Genomic DNA, 22706 nt, shown 5'->3' on the forward strand with positions numbered 1-22706 from the left:
AGATGAGTTAATTAACTCTTGAGATCTAGAATAATCCTTCTGTGATGAGAAAGTCAAAATGTTTTCAAAACATCAAGAGCATGATGGAAACAGGGACCTTACTGAGTGCCGTGAATGCAAATGTCATTTGCCTTTGTCAAAAACCTCACATAAAGTTGGTAGCTTCTCCTTAGATATATAAAATATCTTTGTGTTACTCTGAGAAAGAAGGGTATTCCATGACTTAAGGAACTAAACACTAAATATACCTAAATATACACATCATAACTAGAAACCACATTCTGTTTACATTGTAGAATAAATTTAAAAATGGGATTCCATTTCATTGGCCATTATTTTGTGGATTTGTACATACTGCTTAAATAATAATGTTAAAATAATAGTTAATACTTAGTGACTTCTTGTTCGGGTCTAGAATTTTCTGAATTTATATGCATGTTTTATATACTGACTATATGAGGCAAGTACTACTATTCTCTGGTTTGACAGGTCAGAGTATTGAAACATAGTAATAAATAGCTTGACTAGAACAACAAACTAGTCCTCTCAGTAAGTAAGAGAAGTCTCTTGGCAGGTAAAAAATAAATTAATAAATGAAAAATAAAATGAGAAATAACCATGAACTAAGTTAAAAATGTGAGCACAGAATGGCAAGCCCATAGTTGGCTTCCATTGAGAGGCATGGCTGCTGTCAGAACTCCAATTGGGAAGTCAGCCTTGGGCTTGGAGCAAGGGACAATGAGAATATTGAGGTTCCCATGGTAAGATAGCTTATCTGAAGAGATATACAATGAATACTAACACATGCCTGGGACAGAAGCAAATACCAATCTTTTCAAGAGTCAAGAATCATCAGTTTAGGCCCTTGTGATTTTAAGAATTAAAATAAACCTATGTTAACTAACATTAAATTATTTAGTACATAAGACATTAAACCTACATAATTAAGAATTAGAATAATAAATAATTTTGACCTTTCAAGTCTTAAAACAATTAATAAATAGAATCTATCAGACATAGGTGGTCACCCATGTATAATGGGAAAGCTGAATGAAAACACTTGAAAAGCAGTATACATCTTACAAATAAAATACAAATTGTTAAAATTTTTAAAAGTTTAGTTTTTAAAGTAAAGAGGAGCTCAGGAACAATTAAAGAGAGAGTTGACTAGAAAAAATAAATTAAGAAATTAGCAAAAGAATGCACAAAGGTAAAATTAAAATATTGGCAATTAAAGGAGAAGAAGGGCCAGGTTGGTGGTGCATGCTTATAATCCCATCAGTTGGGAGGCTGAGACAGAAGGATCACACAGATTCAAACCCAGCCTCAGCTACTTAGTGAGGCTCTCAGCAACTTAGTGAGACCCTGTTTCCATAGTATAAAATAGGTCTGGGAGTAGAGCCCAGAGGTAGAAAAGCCCCTGGGTTCCACCCCCAGTACCACAATAAATAAATAAATAAATAAGTAAATAACTAAATTAATTAATTAATTAATTAAATGATAAGAAGGATAGTAGGAGGACTATTTAACTTGAGTAGTAAGAAGGGTAGGAAGTTTGGAAGTAAATATTTAAAAGAAGGCAATATCTGAGAAAGTTTAAAATTAAGAAATATTGAATTCATAGAATTTAGAGGCATAGCTTGTGTTTAGTAGGATTAGAATCTTAGACAGATACAACGTACATATTGTAATCCCTAGAATACCCAAAATTACACATAAAGAGCTATCTAGAAAGCTCATAGAAAATTTTAAAGGAGATTTTAGAAATTTTATTAATCCATAAGAGACTGGGAAAGAAAGTATGTTGAGGAGAAGGGACAAACAGGAAAAACCTAACAACATAGTAAGTCTAAATGGAGCCATATCTAAAAACATATTAAATATAAATGGGTTGTTAATACTAATTAAATGACAGTGATTGTAAGATTACTTGAATAGCTGGTCCTAAATTATAGAATGACTATAAAAGATAAATGTCAAATATAGAGACAGAAGAGTTGTAAGTAAACAAATGGAAAGAGATGTATCTCATATTTATCATTTGTGATAAAAATAATGCATGCCTCACTATTTTTATGAAGCAAAATAAAATTGAGGACTACAAGCAATAATAGAGGAAAATAAATATTTCAAATTGATAAAAGTGTTGGTTTATTAAGATATAAAGTCTAGTAATGCTTAGTAATGTTTTATAGAAACAAAAGGAGATGGGAGGAGGAGGTAGACAAGTTATGGATTATACGAGAAGAAGCAAAAAGTATAACAGTAAAGAAAGAAAGAAGAAGAAAAAAATCATAATAACAGGTTTGCCTCCTCAGTCACTTATAAACCATCTCAACCAAAAATATCAGCGAGTGAATACAGATTTTGAGCAACATTGTCAATCACCTTGGCCTAATAGATATCTAGAGGACTCCACACACTCTAGGACTACCAGGATTACTGGTTTAAACAGGGGCATTCCCCAGTGCGTATCATAGGCTGGCCTATGAAAAGTGTAAGCTGAATATCCCATCCAGTTGATTTTCTGTCCATTGGGTAATGAATAACAGAAATTTAACCAAGTCCCAGATACTTAGAAATGTAATCTTATATTCAAAGCTAACAAATAGGTCAATACATGAAAAGGTAGAAAATATTTGCAAATGGTTGATCATGAGAGTACACTATATCCAAATTAGTGGGATAGGGGTAAGGATGGAAAAAGTATAGGTATGCATACTTATTGAAGAAAAAATGTTATTATCAGACCATTGCTCTACACTTGTGCCTCAGAAACCAAGAAGGAGATGAACAAATCCCAAAGTAAGTAGAGGTAAATGAATGAGATCAAAATTACAGAAGTAGAAAGTAATAATGGAATATATCAAACACAAATATAAAAACTGGTCATTTAAAAATAGTGGTAAAAGTGATAAACCCTTAAGAAGAGTCAAGACTAAAGGAAAACACACAAATTCCTCTAGTCTCAAATGAAAGAATATTGTTATTGATCTAACATATGTTGAAAGGATAGCTTCATAAACCTATAACAATTTGGAAGAAATATTGAAATGGCTATATTTTCATTAATATTCAATGAATATTATGAAAACATGTATCACCTAAAAAGTCTTTAGGAGTAATAAATTTAGTATTAATTAAGGATAAAATGTTAATTTTATCATATGATCAAATGTTCAATCTCTCTAAACATACATGTATCTATAAAATAGACAAAAAGCAAGCATTACTAAAACTGTAGGGAGAATCCAGGGGCTTTTCTAGTTCCGGGCTATACTCCCAGACCTATCTTATATTATTTGGAAACAGGGTCTCACTAAGTTGCTGAGAGCCTCACTAAGTAGCTGAGGCTGGCTTTGAACCTGTGTGATCCTCCTGTCTCAGCCTCCCAAGCGCTGAGATTACAAGCATACGCCACCATGCCTGGCAAAGTTTAAATTTTTAAAGAAATAAAAAAGCAAATCAGAGGCAATGTATAAAAATGTATAGCCTGAAATGTTTATAGTAAAAATGAAGCATTGCTGGATATAAATATATAACAGATCAAAGTTTAAGGATATAGAAAAGACAATTTAATGAACTCAAAATAATGGATAATTTGTGTACAGACAGTAGGAATGAGACTAAAAACATATACAGACATATATCTATATGTATACATATATTGGATTGGATCAGAAAAGCAAATTTTGTTTTGTTGAACGAAACATCATCACTAGTGAAACCAATCCTGTAGAGGCACAAAAACAATATGATGAATGAACATAAATGTAGCATTCTAAAAATATAATAGAAATTTTTAAAAACTCAAAAATACAGGGATAACTTTGGGCCAACTCATTTGAACCATAAATGGAAAGGGCATGTTTCTCTAAAAGTCATTGTTCCCCAATTTTCTAAATCAACTCAAGAAAAATGGGAACTGTCAGTAATCCTTTAATCAAGAAATAAAGCCCCTTTCATCATCTGTAAACTGATGATCATCATGCTGGCTACAAATGGCATGTGGTTACTCTGTGGCAGGCAAAGATTGAGAATTTTTACCTGCTTCATGTAATTTCGTGCAACCTATGAAGGTAGCTGCTCTTTGATGGACATGGTACCACTGAGTGAATGGAGACACAGCAGAAGTAATTAATTCTAAGAATTTTACGACTTTCAAAAGCATATGGTTTTAAAGTAGATACGATAGCTTCCTCTCTTTTAACTTTAGGCTGTATATACTATGTTCATAGGGATGCTATGCCAATTAATTGAATAACTCTATATAAAAGCATTTAGGACCATGTCAGCCACAGTATGAAGCCCTCTGTCAATGTAACCTAACATAGTAGTGCTTCTAAAAAGTGGGACAGCTAAAGTAGCCCAGCTAACTCATAGTGCTCTGCTCTCCAACCCCCACTCCCAATTAAAAAACTGTTTGGAAACACAGAGCCTCACCAGTCAGATGACTGGGTGCATTTGTAATGCGCTCACACAGAATGACTGATTGGCAGACTTTGGATACTTGCATTGATTTGCAATCTTGCTGGAATTTCCCTCAGCAGGAAAGTCTCCAACGAGTGAGGTTCTTTGGCCATTTAATTTCTATTTATGAGCTGCCAGTTGTTCAGAAAGACCTTTTTGTTGTAACGGCTTTTGGGGTTTCCAAATTGGGCTTCTTTTAGGTTGGAATGGGAAAATGCCACCACCTCAGAGCAGAATGTCACGTTCACCTTTCTGTTTGAAAGTTGTGCACCTTCTGAGGAAACTTATGGATGCTGGAAATCCTCCTGGCTTTCCCGGCCATTTTGGCCTTTCCTTGATTTAGACCGTGTTTACTCTCATCAGAATGCTTCCAGTTACAAACTGTAGATGTTTTGACACACCAGACATTCAGAAAGCTTAAAGTAATTGGTCTGAAAGTTTAAAAACCTGAAAATATTAACACCTTAGGTATTGCACATGAAAGAAAATTGTGAATCTTAAAGTGCATTTTTGAACTATAAATATTTGGTTTCCATTTTTATGAATAATGATGTGAGTCTACCTACTCTGTAGTTTTAAGCTACTGGATTTTGGGTGAAGTTTTGTCAACATTTGAGAAAATATCTGAATGTGTAAAAGCCGATGAACTTTAGAAGGGCATTAAGAACGTTTATGTGAAGAATTTTAGTATATGCAAGCATAAAACATTAGAATTTATAAATATTTTCTTCAGTGGCTTTTGAAATTTTCATCATTGCATATACAAATACATAGTTGTTTATATTTGTGTGAAAACAATGTTTTAGGCAATGGTAATTGTTTTAGACTGATTATTTTGTATAGCTCATACATGCCTATAATTGCTCAACATTTAAATACAAGATATTTTAAATACAAAGTGACAATTTGGCAACATTTTGATTTATCAAATTGAAATAAATATTATATCTTTCCACTTACAATTGCCATATTTTATAACATTCTGTTTGACAAAAGCTAAGGAATCTGTCAGATTACTTCAATTATTTTGATAAAAAGGACTAGAACATTATGATTTCTATCTTTTTTTGTAAACATCTTCTAAAAAAAATAGAGTCCACATTTATTCCTGACTTGAAAGTGTAAAATCTAACATTTGCTCAAAAAAAGTGACCAATGTTTGTTTATAAGAGATTCTCTTTGTTTTAGGATAAATGATTCTAGAAAAAGTCCGCTTAAGAAAGGAATTAATGTTTAAAGTAACCAATATTTAATACTAAATAGAAAAATAATTTATTACAAACTTATATTCAATAAACCAAACTGCTAGTCAAGAGTACATTTTAGTTTATTTTTAACACTGTTTACTTAGAAATGTGTGCTTTTTTCAAAATGATAAAGAAAAACAATCTTGAACTGGGGAATTATGTATATTTTATCTGAAAATGGTGTGGTTGTATAATATTACATTCTTCACTTTAGGCTTGCATTTTTCAGCATGATCATAGAGGGTCAATGTTCGCAAAAAAAATTATTTGATGGATTCATTAGTTTTCCTAGGGGCTTCTTATTAACCTTTAATTTAAATAATTATCTTTCCTCTTTCAAGTTGGGATTTTTACTGCATGCCGAGTCATTGAGGTGCTGCGTGATGAAACTCCAGATTTTATTTAAACCTTCCATTTTAGTAGATCTCCTCTGGCACTGAGCCGCTGAGAAATGTGGGGAGAAAGTCCTGAATCCCCACTTAGTGTCCTCTGCCAGGGCAGCCGGGGGAGAGTGAAGTGGGGGTGTTACCTCAGTGCTGCTGCGTAGAAGTGGGTCTCAGCCTCCTAGGAAGGCCTCCATCATACCCACCTGGCTGAGAGGAAGAAGAGGACTTGCTTACATTTCTCCACTCAGCCTATTCTGACCATTGCAGTGAAACTAAAATCAGCACTCAGAGATTCCAGCAGGAAGTCATGAGGACAGAAGTGCAGAACCCCCCAACACACACACACACACACACACACACACACACACACACACACACACACACACCCACCCCTCACCCCATAGTCTCCACTGACACCATCATGCAGCCATTGGGAAAGACATGACTTCTAGGAGAGGAAGAATGTCCTGGATCACCATGGTAGGTCCAATTCACAGGTATTTTCACCATCAGATTTGGGATACAGAAGGCAGAATAAAACCACTGGGGATTCATCACCTTGCAATTTCTTAGATCCCAGGATCCTAAAAGGTCTGCCTTGTCTTTCTCCCTTTAAAGAGTTTTATGTAATTGTTATATATAAGGTCCCAAAATCTTAGCTAAATTTTCTGTTAAGAGTTGAGGGAAAGAGGATATTTTATGTAAATACAGAACCAGGAATCGGTGAAATTATCTTCTAAAGATCCCATCCTCATGCTGACAATATAATTTGTATTCTCTCTTGTTGCATTAATTTATTAGATCTTGATACTCTGGCCTTGCTTATGGTCCCTGTGGCTCATTTTTTATTTATTTTTTTATTTTTAAGCATCACCTTTGCTGACTTCATGAAAATCTGCATTAGTATATACTTTACAATTCCATCTCACTTTGGTATCATGTTCTTTTCTGCTATCAGCAAGTAATTGGTGACATAGACATTGAAATTGTAGTTGGTATAAGAAGAGATGTTGGTAGTAACTGGACAAGGATGGGTGGGGATTAATTTTATAAATAGTCATTAGTGACTGTTTTGATGTTGTAATAGATTTACATCCCTAGGTAAAATTTCTTCTCTTACATTTAGGGGTTTAGTTAGTAATATTTAGATAATACTTTTCTATATCGTATTCCACCCATTACCACAGTTAACTTTTATCTTCTTGCCCTCATAGTGGAAAATCTGTTCAAACGCTGACATTTTCAGTGCTATTTGTATACCCTGGTATTACCATGACATGATAATTCTGACTTAGCTACATATGTGCTTAAAGGTTATTTCAAAGTGTGAGATGTTGGTAAAAACTTGGAAACTAAAGCCATGATCACAGTGCACTGATTTATCTTTCCTTGGACTTATGTCCCTGAAAAGAATTAGTGGGTCAGGGGACAACTTTCAGTGTCTTTGGCTAAATTTCTCTCTGAAACTTTTGTGAAGAAGATATGGGTTATACACTGCAGTTATAATCAATGAAACTCTACCTAAAGCAAAAGAGAATTGTGTTCCTCTATCCTGATCACCTAACAGATTTTAGACATTAAGATTTTCCCATGATACCTTAAATCATAATAAAATTGTGTGATGTAAATATAGATTTTATGTCATTATTCAACTGTAAAAATATTGACTTTGGTCTTCATATCATAATATGGGGCCATAATGGAAAGTGGGACTGGCAATAGCCATAAAATATATACCTGAAATCAAATGAATTTGACACATCAGCTACATCCACTTTAATCAACAGTATCAGGGAAGTTGGAGACAGGTAGAGGGTTAACATGTGTTCCACAAATATTGAACTATTGTGCCTCTTCTTTACCTTTCTGTAAGATAGTAAAGAAAGAATAAAGTATTGACTGTTTTCCACTAGAAATCTTAGCTTGGAGAATCACACAGTGACTGGTCTTTCTCTTCCATTCAAAGCTGCCATGGAGTTTAATAAAGACATAATTACACAAGATGAATTAGAGCAGAATCAGTCTTCCATCAATGAGCAAAGTAAGTGCAAAACAATAAGTTCACATAGTACTAAAATTCCCCCACAGTCTTTTATACTCTAAGCAAAAGTATGTAACCTGGGGTTTCATGCTGTAAGATAAAATTGAAAACTGGCTGTCTGAAATCAGTTCAGATAGGAGAATATATATGGAAAAATGGGATGGGCAGACCAAATCGACAGGGTCATGATAGCTTCTCAGTGGAGCAAATTCCCAGTGTCTCCAAGTGTTCAACCCCCACCAGATGGACGTCTGGTGGAAAAGCTGTGAATGTATGAAGGGTTGGACCCTACATGACCTTTCATGGCTCCCTGTCCTTTTCCTTATACAGTATTTATTACCTTATAGATTGTACTTTGTGTTGTGATTCTTTGATTGATGTCTCCTTCACAATTAGATTGTAAATGTCATAGACTGTATTTTTATAATACTCACTACTACATTCCTGATGCCTCATACAGTGCTAGAACAATAAATATTTGTTGAATGATTTAATCAATAGTAGATCAGATTTTCCTTTTGACCTCTGTGTCTGGCTCACCAACTTTATATGGTAAGCCAGCCAAACTAAGTGAGGCTTGGTCCAGAATCTGCCCCAGGTAATTAAAAAGAAGTTTCTACTTTTTTGTATTAGGGTAGACCAGAAAGATAACCAAATTAGGTACTGGAGAGGGGTAGAGTTTTGGCATTGGGGAGAGATGGTCTTATTTGAAGTTGAAGATGGGTTTAGTTGGTAACTTTTTGAGTAAACAATTTTGTTTTTAGGTGAAAATTTATCTTTCTATAATTAAATATGAAATTACTCACTTATTTTTTCTTTGTAAATTTGATGTAGGGTTTCTAGTTTTCTTTGCAATGCTGCTCTTATTTTTTTCAGTCCTGGGGATTGAACCCAGGGTCATTCTACCCCTGAGCCACATACCCAGCCCTATTTTTTATTCTTTATTTTGAAACAGGGTCACACTAAGTTGCAGAGGGCCTCACTAAGTTGTTGAGGCTGGCCAAGAACATACAATCCTGTCTCGGCCTTCTAAGTATTGGAATTACAAGCATGCACCACCATACCCAGCTTAATAAGTGCTACTTATTTGGGGCTTGGAAGCTCTGAGTTAAAGTGTACATTGTTTGTTTGTTTGTTTGTTTGCTCTCACTTGTAAATACTTTAAAATGTATGTCACTTTTTATTTGATCCATGATAGATTTCAAGTTTGTTTCAACCTAAAAATAACCATTTGAATACTTTTATCATGGTTGCAATTTGGTGAAGTTGGCCACCATGTTTATCTCATGCTTTCTTGTGGTCTTAGCCTACTATTATCTGTTATCACTAACATTGACCAAACCATTGACCTCCTAAAAAAGCATCCTTGCCTCAAATAACTATTCCATTTTTTCCCAGAAGTTTGTTGAGCCTTGAGCTAGACAATAAGATGGGGATAAACTCTCAGGAAAACTACCTCTACACAGGCTCACTCCAGTTGAAGTGAGATTATACAGCTTAAATGATCTATCATTTTAAAGCACATTTTAATTTGGATTGTTTTCATTTATTAAAGGAAACAGAAGCAATATATTTCATGAACTCTAAAGATAATATGGGAGGATGTTAATGTTAAACAAAATAAATTTTTCCAATTATTTCAGAACAAGGGAATGACAATAGAGAGAAAGGTCTTTCAATATCAAATAGAGATAAACCTTTTCTTTTATAGATGATGGGACTGAAATATGCAGTTTATTACACAATTATGAGACAATGCCTAATTAGCAAGGATACAAATGGAACAAAGTACACCAGGCAGGGAATTTCAGACTGGCCTGATAAACCATGCCCAGAGAATAAATAGAACCTCTTGGCACTGTGCTCACAGTGGTAAGGACTTTCCTCTTCCCACACAGGTGACGCCTGTGCTGGGGGTAGCTCTCCAGTAAACAAGTCTCACTCTGCAGAGACAATTATGTATAGAATTTGGGTTTGTTCCATTTGCACAATTAAATAAGGCTGTGGGAAGATAGGTGTGCAATGAAGATAGACAAGCAAAAACTCAGAATAAAACTCTATCAGTGCATTACAATTTAAACTCACAGTAAATTAATATAAAATAGTTGTATGGTACTTTTTAAAGTAAAAGGTGAAGCCCATCATATTGGCACTTGCCTGTAATCCCAGGGACACAGGAGGATGAGGCAGAAAGATTGCAAGTCATACACCAGCATTCGCAACTTAATGAGGCCCTGTTTCAAATTTAAAAATAAATGAACAAATTAATTAATTAGCAAATTAATTAAAAGAGTCAGGAGTGCAGCTCAGTGGTAGAATGTTACTGGGTTCAATTCCAATTACACAATAAGTAAATGAACGAATAAATAAATGCTATTAGGGATGTGGATTTTTATAGAGTGCTGAGTTATATCAAGTGTAGAGACATAGATGATAGAGAATGACCCTAATGTCATAAATATACATGGAGAGGGCCGACTCCTGATTTTGGTGTTATTTATAAGATTTCCTCCACTCATAGGATTGAAGTGCATTTCTTTAGTGCATTTTTTTTTTGTCATTTGGTTATGAATTTGTTAAAGGCAAGAAACCCAGCTTTATATATCAGCAAATAGAGGGGACTATGTGATTCCATTTAATTTGCATTGAAACCTTAAAATATCTCTTCAGGAAGCTGAAGAGTAAAGCACATAAATAAATAGAGCATTTAATGTGCAAAAAAAAAAAGTGTTGCTGGGTTGGCTTTTGATTGAGACTGCTTAGCACTGTAGAAAAATCACCGGCTTTGGGTATGCAGATACAAAGGTGATCCATTTTCTGGATCTGCCTCTTGCCCAGTTGTGATCCCAGGCACAATATTTAAACTCTATAAAGTAATTATAACAGCCACTCCTGGCTATACAAGATTCAAATAAGATAAATCCTTCCAAATTCCTGTCCCAGCGCCCCATACATAGTGATGCAAAAGTTCAATAAATCCCTGTTCTCTTTTTGTTCCATCTATGGGTTCACCCCTGGGCATACCCCATATGAACTCATACATTTGTTCTCCATAGGTTAAACCTCCTGGTGATTTTAACTTGAATTTACAAAGAAAAATTATTTGACATCATTGAAAAACAAAAGGACTAGTCTTTCTCCTTAAATGCTGATTTTTTTGTAACCTGTTACATGCATTCATTAAAAATAAAAACAAACACGAGGGGGTACAGTGATCCTCCGAGGAATTTAAGAGATTAATACCCTGATTTAAAAGGCAAGAAGAATGAAGTTCACAAAATTCCCAGAATGAAACTGTTGCTAGTGGAATATGAGGACTCTCTTCCAGGTCTTGTAGCCACAATTCATTTATTACTGGGTTGAGGTGGGAGGGCATGAAAATAAATCTCAAGGTGATGAATCTTAGGTTCTGCACCATAGAAATGGGTAACCTTTGGGTATACTTCTCTGGCCCTAGGTTTCCTTATCTGTAAAATGACTCAAATTATATCATCTTCACAAAGTTGCTATCTTTTAAAATATAAAATGAAAGTTACAAAATAAAAGATGCCCACATAAATATTTAGTATAATATTAGTTATTATGATAAGGACAGTGTTCTTTCAGATACACAGTGCTACCAAGACATCAGTGTCAGAATGCCTAAAAGTATCGCCGAAATAAAATCTGAGCCTTCTCAGATATAAGTTAGAAAGGTTTTTTTGTTTGTTTGTTTCAAATTTACCCCAATATCCTGAATATTGTTGTCTAAGACCTATTTCCCCTATACCATAGTAAATTAGATATATTTGTTGGATGAGAAAGCTGAGTCGACAGTCAACATTTTTGTTTTTAGGCAAGAGTATATTTAATTTGTAAAGTATGGTACACATTTTAATCTCTCTCTCTCTCTCTCTCTCTCTCTCTCTCTCTCTCTCTCTCTCTCTCTCTCTCTCTCTCTCTCTCTCTCTCTCTCTCTCTCTCTCTCTCTCTCTCTCTCTCTCTGTCCCTATCCCCTTAGGAACTAACTTCACCCTTGCGGAACTAGGAATCTGTGAACCCTCCCCACACCGCAGTGGCTACTGTTCCGACCTGGGGATCCTTCACCAGGGTTACTCCCTGAGCACCGGGTCTGATGCAGATTCGGACACCGAAGGAGGGATGTCCCCTGAGCATGCTATCAGACTGTGGGGAAGAGGGATAAAGTCCAGACGCAGCTCCGGCCTGTCCAGTCGTGAGAACTCAGCGCTCACCCTGACTGATTCGGACAATGAAAATAAGTCAGATGATGAGAGTGGTAAGTCTGCTTTTTCAGTACCTTCTAATATCCACAGACTGCAGGGTGGGGGCCTGTGTGCACGTTTTTTGGCTTTTGATAAAGAGCGTAATAAAACCATTCATTTTCTTTCAAATTGATCTTGCCTACCTGGTCTGGGGAGGAGGGAGAATAAGCCTGCAAACCTCCAGCACACAAGAAATGAGAAGAGAATTTTAAAATCACATTTTGATGATAACACAGTATGCAGGTATAGAGGGTTGGTCTTATTAGCAAGTAAATTACGTAACAAAATAAGAAGCTTGATAAACTGTGACCTGTACCTAGAGAATGTCGTCTGTCTACAAGTTTCTAGGTCTTTGTATTGATTTCTCCTTCCCAGTAAATGGCAACCTGGGTTGCTTTTATTTTTTTCCCTCCATGAAGATCTCTTAAGAATCCTACCTTATCTTAGACTTTCATTTCCAGGCAGCAATGCCTCATATCCGTATTGGAGATCAAACTTGGAACACATGCTCTGGAGTTTAATAATGACAAATAGCCAGAGACTTTGTCTCCAGAAAGGTCCTATGTGTTTACTTTTCCCCTTGGTGCCTATGTAGGTTAATGGCTTCCCACAGCTTCTATCAAAAATCACTATTGCCTATCCATCAGCTTTGTAGGTGGGTTTTAATGAAACTTTGAAAATTAAATGCTTCTGATCATTAAGCAGTAAATATAGGGAAGCCTGTGTAAGTCATTAAAGAGATAAGGTGCTTATTTGTGGATTTCCTAGCGAGAGACTCAGAACTGTGTTTAGTCAAAATACATTTTTTCTTAAAGATAAATTGCATTAGGTACAGCTGATTTATGAAGAAAACATTAAATGCCGTGTGGTTTGTTATGAATAGACTGTGTGCTTGCTAAAAGAATTGCCATTAAAATGTTTACAAATAGATCAGTTAAGAATGTTTATATAAAATATTATAAACTTCTGCTGGAGCAGCTTCAAGTGTCTTCTTTCACTGAAAAAAAAATAGAAAAAGAAATTTACAGGCAGACAGCTTGTTGTGGATGCAGAAACATAGCTAAATACCATTTAATCTCAAAACTGTTGAAAATACAAAATTTCCTTGGTTAAGTCGCATATATTCAAAAAGATGTCACTCGCATTTAAATTTATCTTTAATTTTGAAATAATTTATTCTGCAGTGGGACAAGGGGATGAGTCTTACTTCTATCTCCATTCACAGAGCTAATCAAGGTGTACTCTCAAGGAAAAATCTGCACTTGACTTCGTTCGAATCTTAAAATTCTGGCACTTGGCACATTCAACACTTTAACGTGCTCATTTGGTAGGAAATTACTTTTACAAGTTTCCACGAAGGCACACATTGAATCCATTTACCAATGGCCTTTTTCAGTTTCAGCATGTGTTGGATACTATTTAAACAGAGACGGGTTGATTGCTAATAAATAAACTCACTTGTAATCCAAGAATTTCCAGAACATGTTAAATATGGCATTTTTTTAGCACATCACTCATGGTTGGGAGTCTCACATCTATACAGGTAACCATCTACCAGGGGCTCTTTACATTTATTTATAAAATATGCACCACCTTCTTTTAAGTTATAGCTATCTTAGCTGTATCTGTATAAACATTAAATAGCTTAAAAACTCAGCCAATAAGGGGAGTTTTCCAGTGAAATCAAGTAAACAAATGAACAAAAACAATGCCTGATTTGACTATTCTAGAACTGCTGTTGGGAAATTTTTATAATTAGTTGGTAGGGCTAGAGTAGATTCTTGTTTCCAGTACTTTTTTTTTTTTTTTTCAGTACTGGGGATGGATCCCAGGGGCATTCTACCACTGAGCTACAGAGCCAGCCCTATTTTTCATTCTTTATTTTAAAACAGGGTCTCACTGAGTTGCAAAGGGCCTCACTAAGTAGTAGCTGAGGCTGTCATGAACCACAATCCTTCTATCTTAGCCCCTCAAATGCTGGGATTACAAGCATGCTTCACCACACCCAGTTTTCAGTACTATCTGAAACATCATATTTGAATCATTTTCACTTTGAGAGGGTCTATATAAGTCCTTAAATTCGATAAAAAATAAACCCTTAGCTACAATATCTTGTGTTTTTTTCCCCCTTATCATACTATTTACAATACAGTCTGAGTGAAGAAATATGTATTTGGAAGTTCTATACAGCTCTCTATGTGAGTGGATTTGGCAAAGTCCAAAAGAGATGCTGAAGCAAGAGTTTAAGACACATTAAAGATGGGTATTTTAAAATACACACATTAAATGTTTTGCTTTTTCTCTTTTAAAGAGTTTTTCAGCCAGGTGCAGTGGCATGTGCCTTGAATCCTAGTACTTAGGAGGGTGAGACAGGATGATAACAGGTTCAAGGTCAGTATGTGGGAACTTATCAAGACTCTGTTTCAAAATAAAATAAATAAATAAAAAGGCTGTAGGTGTAGAGGTAAAAATGCCCCTGGATTCAATCCCAGTACCACATACACACAAACACACGGAAAAGTTTCAGTATTTCAAATATGTAAATTAGATATGTGATACATACTCTTTTCTTGTTTGTTTGTTTGTTTGTTTGTTTGTTTAGGAGGTCAGAAATAAAAAAGAGAATTTTTATGTCACTTGAGAAACTCTTTAAGCAAATAAAACGTGAGTCTCAAGCAGCTCTGCAGGTTGGGTGTTAACATCATAAATGTCTCGCTCTTTCTCTCTGACAAATTCTTTTTAGCTCACAAAATAAATAAAAAAAATCACTGATCTTAGGAAGTTTGGGAATGTATTAGCATATAGATTGACAGCGGCCCCACCAGTTCCACACCACAGCATGGGCACTACAAAGCCCTCACTAATTTCTCAATAGCTTTTTTCCCTCATAAGCACAACGTCCTTCAGAACCCAATCAACCTTTTAAGCATGCCTTTCTTGAAGAGGAAGTCACAGAATCAGCTCATGGACAGAGAAGCTCTCCATTTTTGTTTTAGATTTTTAAGGATATATGGTTATAAGATGAATCTTTTCTGTGGGACTATGTGTTTTCCTTCACTGGTCTGGCAGTATCATTGGGGTCCAATGATTTTTCACAGTTTATTTAAAAGTCCCTTTAAACAATAATGATTGTGATTTTACTAAGCATAGTTCATGTATAAAGACAAAACTTAAAAAAAACTAATTTTTCTTTTTAGAGTGTACAGTATTTATTCATCCTTCAGAATCACGTAGTAAGCTGGACGTGGTGGCACATGCTTATAATCCTAGTACTTGGGAGGCCGAGACAGGAGGATCGTCAGTTCTCAACTAACTTCAGCTACTTAGTGAGGCCCTCTGCAACTTAGTGAGACCCTGTTTCAAAATGAAAAAAGAATAAAAGATGAAGCTGGGGGTATAACTTGGAGGTCGAATGCCCCTGGGTTCGATCTTCAATACCGAAAAAGAAAATAATAATCATGTAATAAAATCCCTGACTCTGCCAATAGTTCTTCCTAGATTTACACTGATTGGAGTTCCTATGTGCTGTGACACCAGTGAGCTGGTGGTAACTTGACAGTCCCATCACACTGCACCCATAAATAAGTGTATTTATTCCCTTATTTATTTATTATTGCAATAAAGAAGCTACAAGTTATTGTCACTCATAGTTCTGCAAATAAACTATGTGTAGGGCTGTGGAATTAACATTGTGCTGGCTGAGTTGAGTTACTTCTAGTAGGTAGAACCCTCAATTTCAAGGCATCTTGTCAGTTTCTTTAACTCCGTCTTGAGGCCACTGATGGTTTGGCTAGAAATGACAGCTGTAAGAGCTGAAAGCAGCTAGGCCAAGTGTTCACTCTGTGAAATTCAACTGCATCTATTCAGTTGAATTTAGTGACTTTAGTGAATTTTAGTGACTTTAAATTAGAATCATACTTTTTTGTAGTAATAAATGTCCCAGTTAAAGTATGTCCTGAGGTCCTGTGCACCACCTGAATTATGGGAAAAATATAATAGTTACTAATATATAAGAATAACTAATTGCCTTCTTAAAGATGTGAAATACCACACACAATAAAAAAAAAAAATCTGGTCCATGTATTATTGACTCCTGCAAGGCAATTTCTTTACCTTGGGGATTTAAATATATCCTTGTTTTTTTGTTTTTCTTTCTTTTTGTCTCAGGGTAATCCTAGTTTCAGTTTATTGCAAATTTAAAATCTAGAAAGATAATAAGCAAAGGACAAAGAAAATAAGCTTGGCCATGGGATAGAAGGACAGGGATTACAGAAAACTAAATCTGACATTGGTTAAAGCTTTAAGAAATTTATTCTTCCCCTGCCTTCTCTGTCTCCACCCAAAGTAAATAAGGACGGTGTTCATTTTCCTCTGTTGTCAGTTGGGAAATTTATAATTCTCATAATGTACTTTGAGGTTGAAAACATAAATGTTGAGTTAATTCCATTGCATTTTACAAAACGCATTTATAGCCCAAGTTGGCTCTCCGCACATAATGGATTTGTGTAAAGTGTGTTCATGGAACACAGAGTCTATTAGATTCTGAGACCTCTTGGCAGAGGTCTGTTGTGTATCTGTGTCCTCCTCAGCAGAACTTCGGCACACCCAGGCACTTATTGCTTGTTAACTGAGACATGAGGAATGAACCCAGAGGGGAGAAGGGATTTTCTTTAGTACCAAGGAAAAATGTAGGTTGTTATTCTTAACCAAGTTGCATTTACTTTTTTATAGGAGTTGAGTTTCTAAATCTTCCTCCTTTCTCTATGAAGAGTTCCCCACTACCTGTAGCATTAAAGTAACTTTTAGGTAAACACACACCAGATCCGATATTGGGTTTCTGTTTTCACTATACTTTATTCCCCTGCATGCATGTAAATTTATTTTGTGTTTTATAATCCACTGTATTTTCTTCTCTCGTAACTCACATGTAAAAATTACAGAGAATGCCTAGAACAAACACAAAAATATACTCTTAGCTACAGACATAGACAGGGACATGTAATTTTGCTTTTAAGAAGATGAAAAGTCGGGAGGATGAATAGCAAGAGAAGTAGCATACATTAAAGTAGAAAGTAGAAGTAGAAAAGGCATATGTTAAAATTCGACTGTAGTTTTCATGTTGACATGGGATAATTTATTTTCCCGTTCAATATTATAGAAAATAATTTCCATAAAAAGCTAAAGAAAATAGTGTTTTAATCCCTTAAAAATAAAACAAAATATACTTCCACGGCATTTTATAGCAAGTATTCCAAATTGCATTTTTAAGATTTGAAAGGGTAAGATTTATAAATAAAAAGAGTATGAAATAACTTATCATGGACTGAAAAAATTAAAAGACATGGGGGGAAATGTCACAGATCCTCAATTCTTGCTTGTTTGTTTGTGTGGGGTTTTTTTTTGGGGGGTCTGTTCCTAAATCAACAGATTTTCATCTTGTTTTATGATTTTTGGCATAATTCCCTAAGAATCTAGGTAGTAGAGGCTATAGGAGACCCTTGACAAACAACAACAGAACTACTTGCTTTTATTTTACTTTTTATTTATTTTTATGTAGCTAGGGATTAATCCAGGGGTGTTCTCCCTCTGAGCTACATACCCAGTCCTTTTTTTAAAAAAAAATAGGATCTCACTGCCTGGCATGGTGGCACACGCTTGTAATCCCCGTGCTCGGGAGGCAGAGACAGGAGGATCACGTAGGTTCGAAGCCAGCCGCTCTGGCTTAAGAGACCCTGTTTCCAAATAAAAATATAAAAATAGGTCTGGGAGTGTAGCCCGGAGGTAGAAGGGCTTCCAGGAACCCCAGTACCACAAAATAAATAAATAAATAAATAAATAAATAAATAAATAAATAAATAAATAAATAGGATCTCACTAACTTGCTGAGGGCTTCACTAAATTTCTGAGGCTGGTTTCAAATCTGCAATCCTTCTGTCCCAGTCTACCAAGTACTGGGATTAGAGACATACACCACCACACCAAGATGAAGGCATTCTGTTTCTAAAAGCTTTAGTAGTGGGAATCTATATCATTATTATATACTGTATATTAGTATTATATAACCCACATGTAATTATGTAATCTATATCATTATTATGGTACAAAAACACAGCTGATTAAAGATGTAGCACCAGAGACAAAATTTAGGATTCTCACATAGTCACAAGGAAGCAGATATAAACAAAAAGTGAAAGGACCAAGGTTTTGCAGATAGACCTTTATGCGTTAAAAGTCTAGGCAATTAAGCAGTGCTTACATTACTTTAAAGTAGAACAGGGTGCTTGAAAGACAGTGAGTGCCTCATTTCAGTACCACACGTTCCAGATTATAAACTTTACTGGCATGGTCTTTAGTTATTTATATATTTTTTTCTTTCCTTTGGTGCTTTCTTCCAAGTTCGTTAATGCTCCCCAGGGCTATCAAGCAATGGATGCATTCAGTAAATACAATAAATAAAAAGAAGCAGTAAGCCTTACTTTTGGCAAGGGCAGCCTGATTATTACACGTGTAATCTCCAGGCCTTCAGGGAGACATTGGGCTCGGTGGATAATCATGTGGTTGTGAGCTGCTGAGTTCCTGATACTGGTACTTTAACTTTCAGCTGAGTAGCAGAGGCAGGAAAGGGTGGGAGGCGAAGGGTTTCTGTCAGTTCAGGATTGGAAGCTTCTTCAGTCAGAAAACTCTCAACTTTTTTGCTTACTGTTCCACCATGTTTTTGGTTCAGTTGTTGTCCGTCAAGGATCAAATTAAATTTATAAAAGAGATGAGAGAGAGGTGCCATGAATCAACTATTCAGGACATAAAATGAAGTAAAGCTAAGGTCGTATACATTATCTACTGACACCGGCATCAGGCTGAACCTGCACCAAAAATACTACATAACTGGAAAGGATCAGAGGAAAATATGTAAGACATAAGGAGACATTTCATTTAGTCATTCTGAAACTGGTGTACAGCAGCAGGAGAAAATTTCAAGTAATAAATTTGTAAATAGGGTAGAACTACAAATCGGTAGGTAGTATATATATGTATATAATAGGTATTTCACACACACACACACACACACACACACATTATATTCCCACATATATAAACACACTTGTGATTTAATTTTTAATATTATTTAGTGCTAGCTAAAATAACTACCTAGAAATTGTTCTTCCCCATTTTCCTTAACCTTCATTTGACTGGTATTAAAGGAGTTCGAATAGGGGTAAGACATTTATGGGACAGTCATCACTAACAGAGTTTATAGATTGTAGTTCACCGGACAGATCCAGCCCACGGAGCTGTTTTATATAGTCAGGACAGTGTTTAAGAAATTTAGATTAGTCATATTTTCAAAGTGGAAGATGTCATGCTAGAAATTTTCTTTGGCCTCTCTTGAAACACAAGAATACTCAGTAATCCTGGTACAGGTTTCCCATTTGGTTGGAGGCAATAGCAGTGACCAACCTCCATAGACCCCCACCCCCCGACCCCGGTGTTGGGTTCTTCTGGGCTCCTTCCAACCTACTTCGTTAGATTAAGGTCTGACTCAGATTTTGTAAGCACGGAAGTGACCAGCCTTGGCCTATGTGAAAACTTGAAAAAAGTCACTGATAAAAAAAATCTGTACAAAAAATGCTGGAGTCTTGTCTTAACTGAACTTGTGTTTCGAGTGGTGATGTTAACTTCTTTTTTTTTTCTAAGTTTGACTCATCTGAAAAGTGGGTTTAATAGTCCTATGACAAATCTCTGAGATTGTTTAAAGACATTTATATTCAAAAGCTTCAGATAAATTTAAATAAAAAGAAAATCAATTGAATTTTAAAGTATCAAATATGTGTGTGTGCATGCACGTGTATATGTGTGATTTTGTGTGTATGTGGGAGGGGGAAAATGGGTAATTTGCCATCTCCATCCTGGCACATAGATGCCCTGAAGTACGAAAAAAATCAACGTTAGAAATCTTTGATTTACTAAGTATTTCAACTAAGTTGAAATACTTAAGGCTATTTTAATGTGAAAGTACCTAGATGAACTTTTAAGAAATAGATGGAGAGAAAACCTATTTTAAAAAACTTGAGCTATTTCAACTGATGGAGGAAAACCCTAGGGCTTTTCAGGAGAAAACCATTTAAAGAAGAAGAAAATGACTTGTACTAATTATGTTCAGTTTGGATCTGGCAAGTTGTTTCTGGAGTCTGTTACAATGGAGTGAAAGACAATCGAGAGAAAGCTGGGAGAGGAGAATGCAGTGCTATGCTGAGGCCTCCAGCCCCCAGGAGGGAAGGACTTGGAGCTTTGTTGGATAATACTGAGTTGGAAACAAAGGGAGTCAGTCACAGTGCTGCCCAAGCCAAAAAATGTCCTCCCGCTAGAAAAGCTGGATAACACCACCACCCCAGTGTTATCCAGGGATGTCCTTAGTACATTCCCAGCTGCTAGAAATACTTGAGAAGAAGAAAACAAATTGAAATATAAGCATGTTTCATGATAGAATGGAGCTAAAGTTTTTGCAGAATCCTTCCTTGGAAAGCCGTAGCTTAAGTCTTATCTTTGTAGAGGTTGAAATACTATCCTGAGGGGAATAGAGAAGATCAACACTATAAAAAAAAAATCTGCTTGTGTTAACCCTAATGAAAGGGACATGAACTTAGACTGAGAGAGCTGGGCATGAAGAAGCATTCGGAAGTATCTCTTTATAAACTGCCAAATAGATTGATTATATATATATATATATATATATATGTGTGTGTGTGTGTGTGTGTGTGTGTGTGTGTGTGTGTGTATGTATATATGATGTATATATATACACATATATATGATGCATATATATGCATATATATACATATATATGTATATATATGCATATATATGATGCATATTATATATTTATCATATGTACAATATAAATTTCATATTAAATATATTATACATCATATATATATTATATATATACACACATACATACATACATAGTTTTTGGTACAATTCCTCTTTTCTTCTCCCAGTTCCCTGTGTTGACTTTCACTTATTTTACAAATGGATAAAATATCTGCTTTTTGTTTGTCAAAACCAAATCTCCCTATACAGTCATAAAGAAATCCCTATTTTCAAAAAAAAGTAAAGTGAACCACCCTGGTATAGAATCTGATTTCTTTGCAATGTAAGATATAATCTATATTGCTCTGTACTCCCCAGCCCCCATCTCTTCTTCTATGGCTTTCTCATATATATTTATACATTCATTAATATAAATTTAATTAAGTATAAAATGCTGTGTTTTACTTAGTATTGATATAGATAGTACAATGGTCTCAGATAAGGAGGTTCTTCAATGTGGGAGATCTTTACTAGTGGGAAACTTTAAGGTGTGAATTTTTTAAAGGCTCCAAGGACTTGAACCAATTATGCTGTCCCATCCACCAAACCCACGTAAAAGGTCCACATTTTCTCAGGTCCCATGTGAGAAGTTTTGCCTCTCCAGAGCACTAAATCAGTTTTTGTTTATTGGAGAAAAAGTATTTGATTTGGATGGAAAATCTGATTTCTTTGCAATATAAGATATAATCTATATTGCTCTGTACTCCTCAGCCCCCATCTCTTCTTCTATGGATTTCCACCCCATTCTCAACTAATTTATTTGATATTTTATTCTTTGTTCTTAAAACTAGCGGAACCATGTCTTTAAAATATAGTTTGAGCATCACTATTCAATGAAATACCGAAGAAACAGAACCTCCCTCTTGCTATGTATTTATATATGTTTTAATTTCAGTTTTGAGCATGTTGTATAGTTTATATAAAGACTAGTATATGTACACACACATACATACACACACATGTGAGAGATTAAATTTTTTTTTGTCAAAACCAAGTCTTCCTATACAGTCATAAAGAAATCCCTGTCTATTTTCAAAAAAAGTAAAGTGAACCACCCTGGTATAGAAAAGGCCTAATAAAATCACACTATAGAGTAAAAGCACACTGGTCTGTATGTTACCATCCTAGTAGAGTAAGGGCAGCTTTGAGGAGCTGCAGTTTTATTTAGGTTGAAAATGAGCATTGGGGATTACGTGAGTGGAATGTAAACATAGATCTTGCAAATGAGCAAAAGCCCATGTACATGGGGATTGCAGAAAGGGAGGTGGGGTGAAGCTGGTGATAATTTTCCAAGCGCACATTCTTCTAGAAACTTCAAATTCTAGTCAAACTCAGAACCTAGTGGTCTTCTTGGACAGCAATAGAAATACATCGACAAATGTGGAACAGCCTGATAACAAGAACTTTGTGTTGCATCCCAGGGGACTAAGAT

General features: G+C 35.4%; 1 protein-coding gene across 5 annotated transcripts in view; it reads left to right on the top strand.

Annotated features, from left to right (window-relative positions):
• Positions 1 to 22706, top strand: part of TENM2 (teneurin transmembrane protein 2) — a gene marked incomplete at both ends in the record, with an annotated part of 986019 nt that overhangs the window by 81695 nt on the left and 881618 nt on the right. For 4 of the 5 annotated variants that reach the window (XM_080698869.1, XM_080698870.1, XM_080698871.1 and 1 more), the window contains one exon: positions 12145 to 12420. In XM_080698869.1, the coding sequence (XP_080554995.1) occupies positions 12145 to 12420 (276 nt within the window). Of the gene's footprint in view, positions 1 to 8069; positions 8145 to 12144; positions 12421 to 22706 lie in introns of all 5 variants that reach the window. The other variant, XM_080698868.1, reaches the window with a different exon arrangement.

The sequence above is a fragment of the Muscardinus avellanarius genome (genome assembly GCF_963383645.1).
Source record: "Muscardinus avellanarius genome assembly, chromosome: 7".
Taxonomy (NCBI): domain Eukaryota; kingdom Metazoa; phylum Chordata; class Mammalia; order Rodentia; family Gliridae; genus Muscardinus; species Muscardinus avellanarius.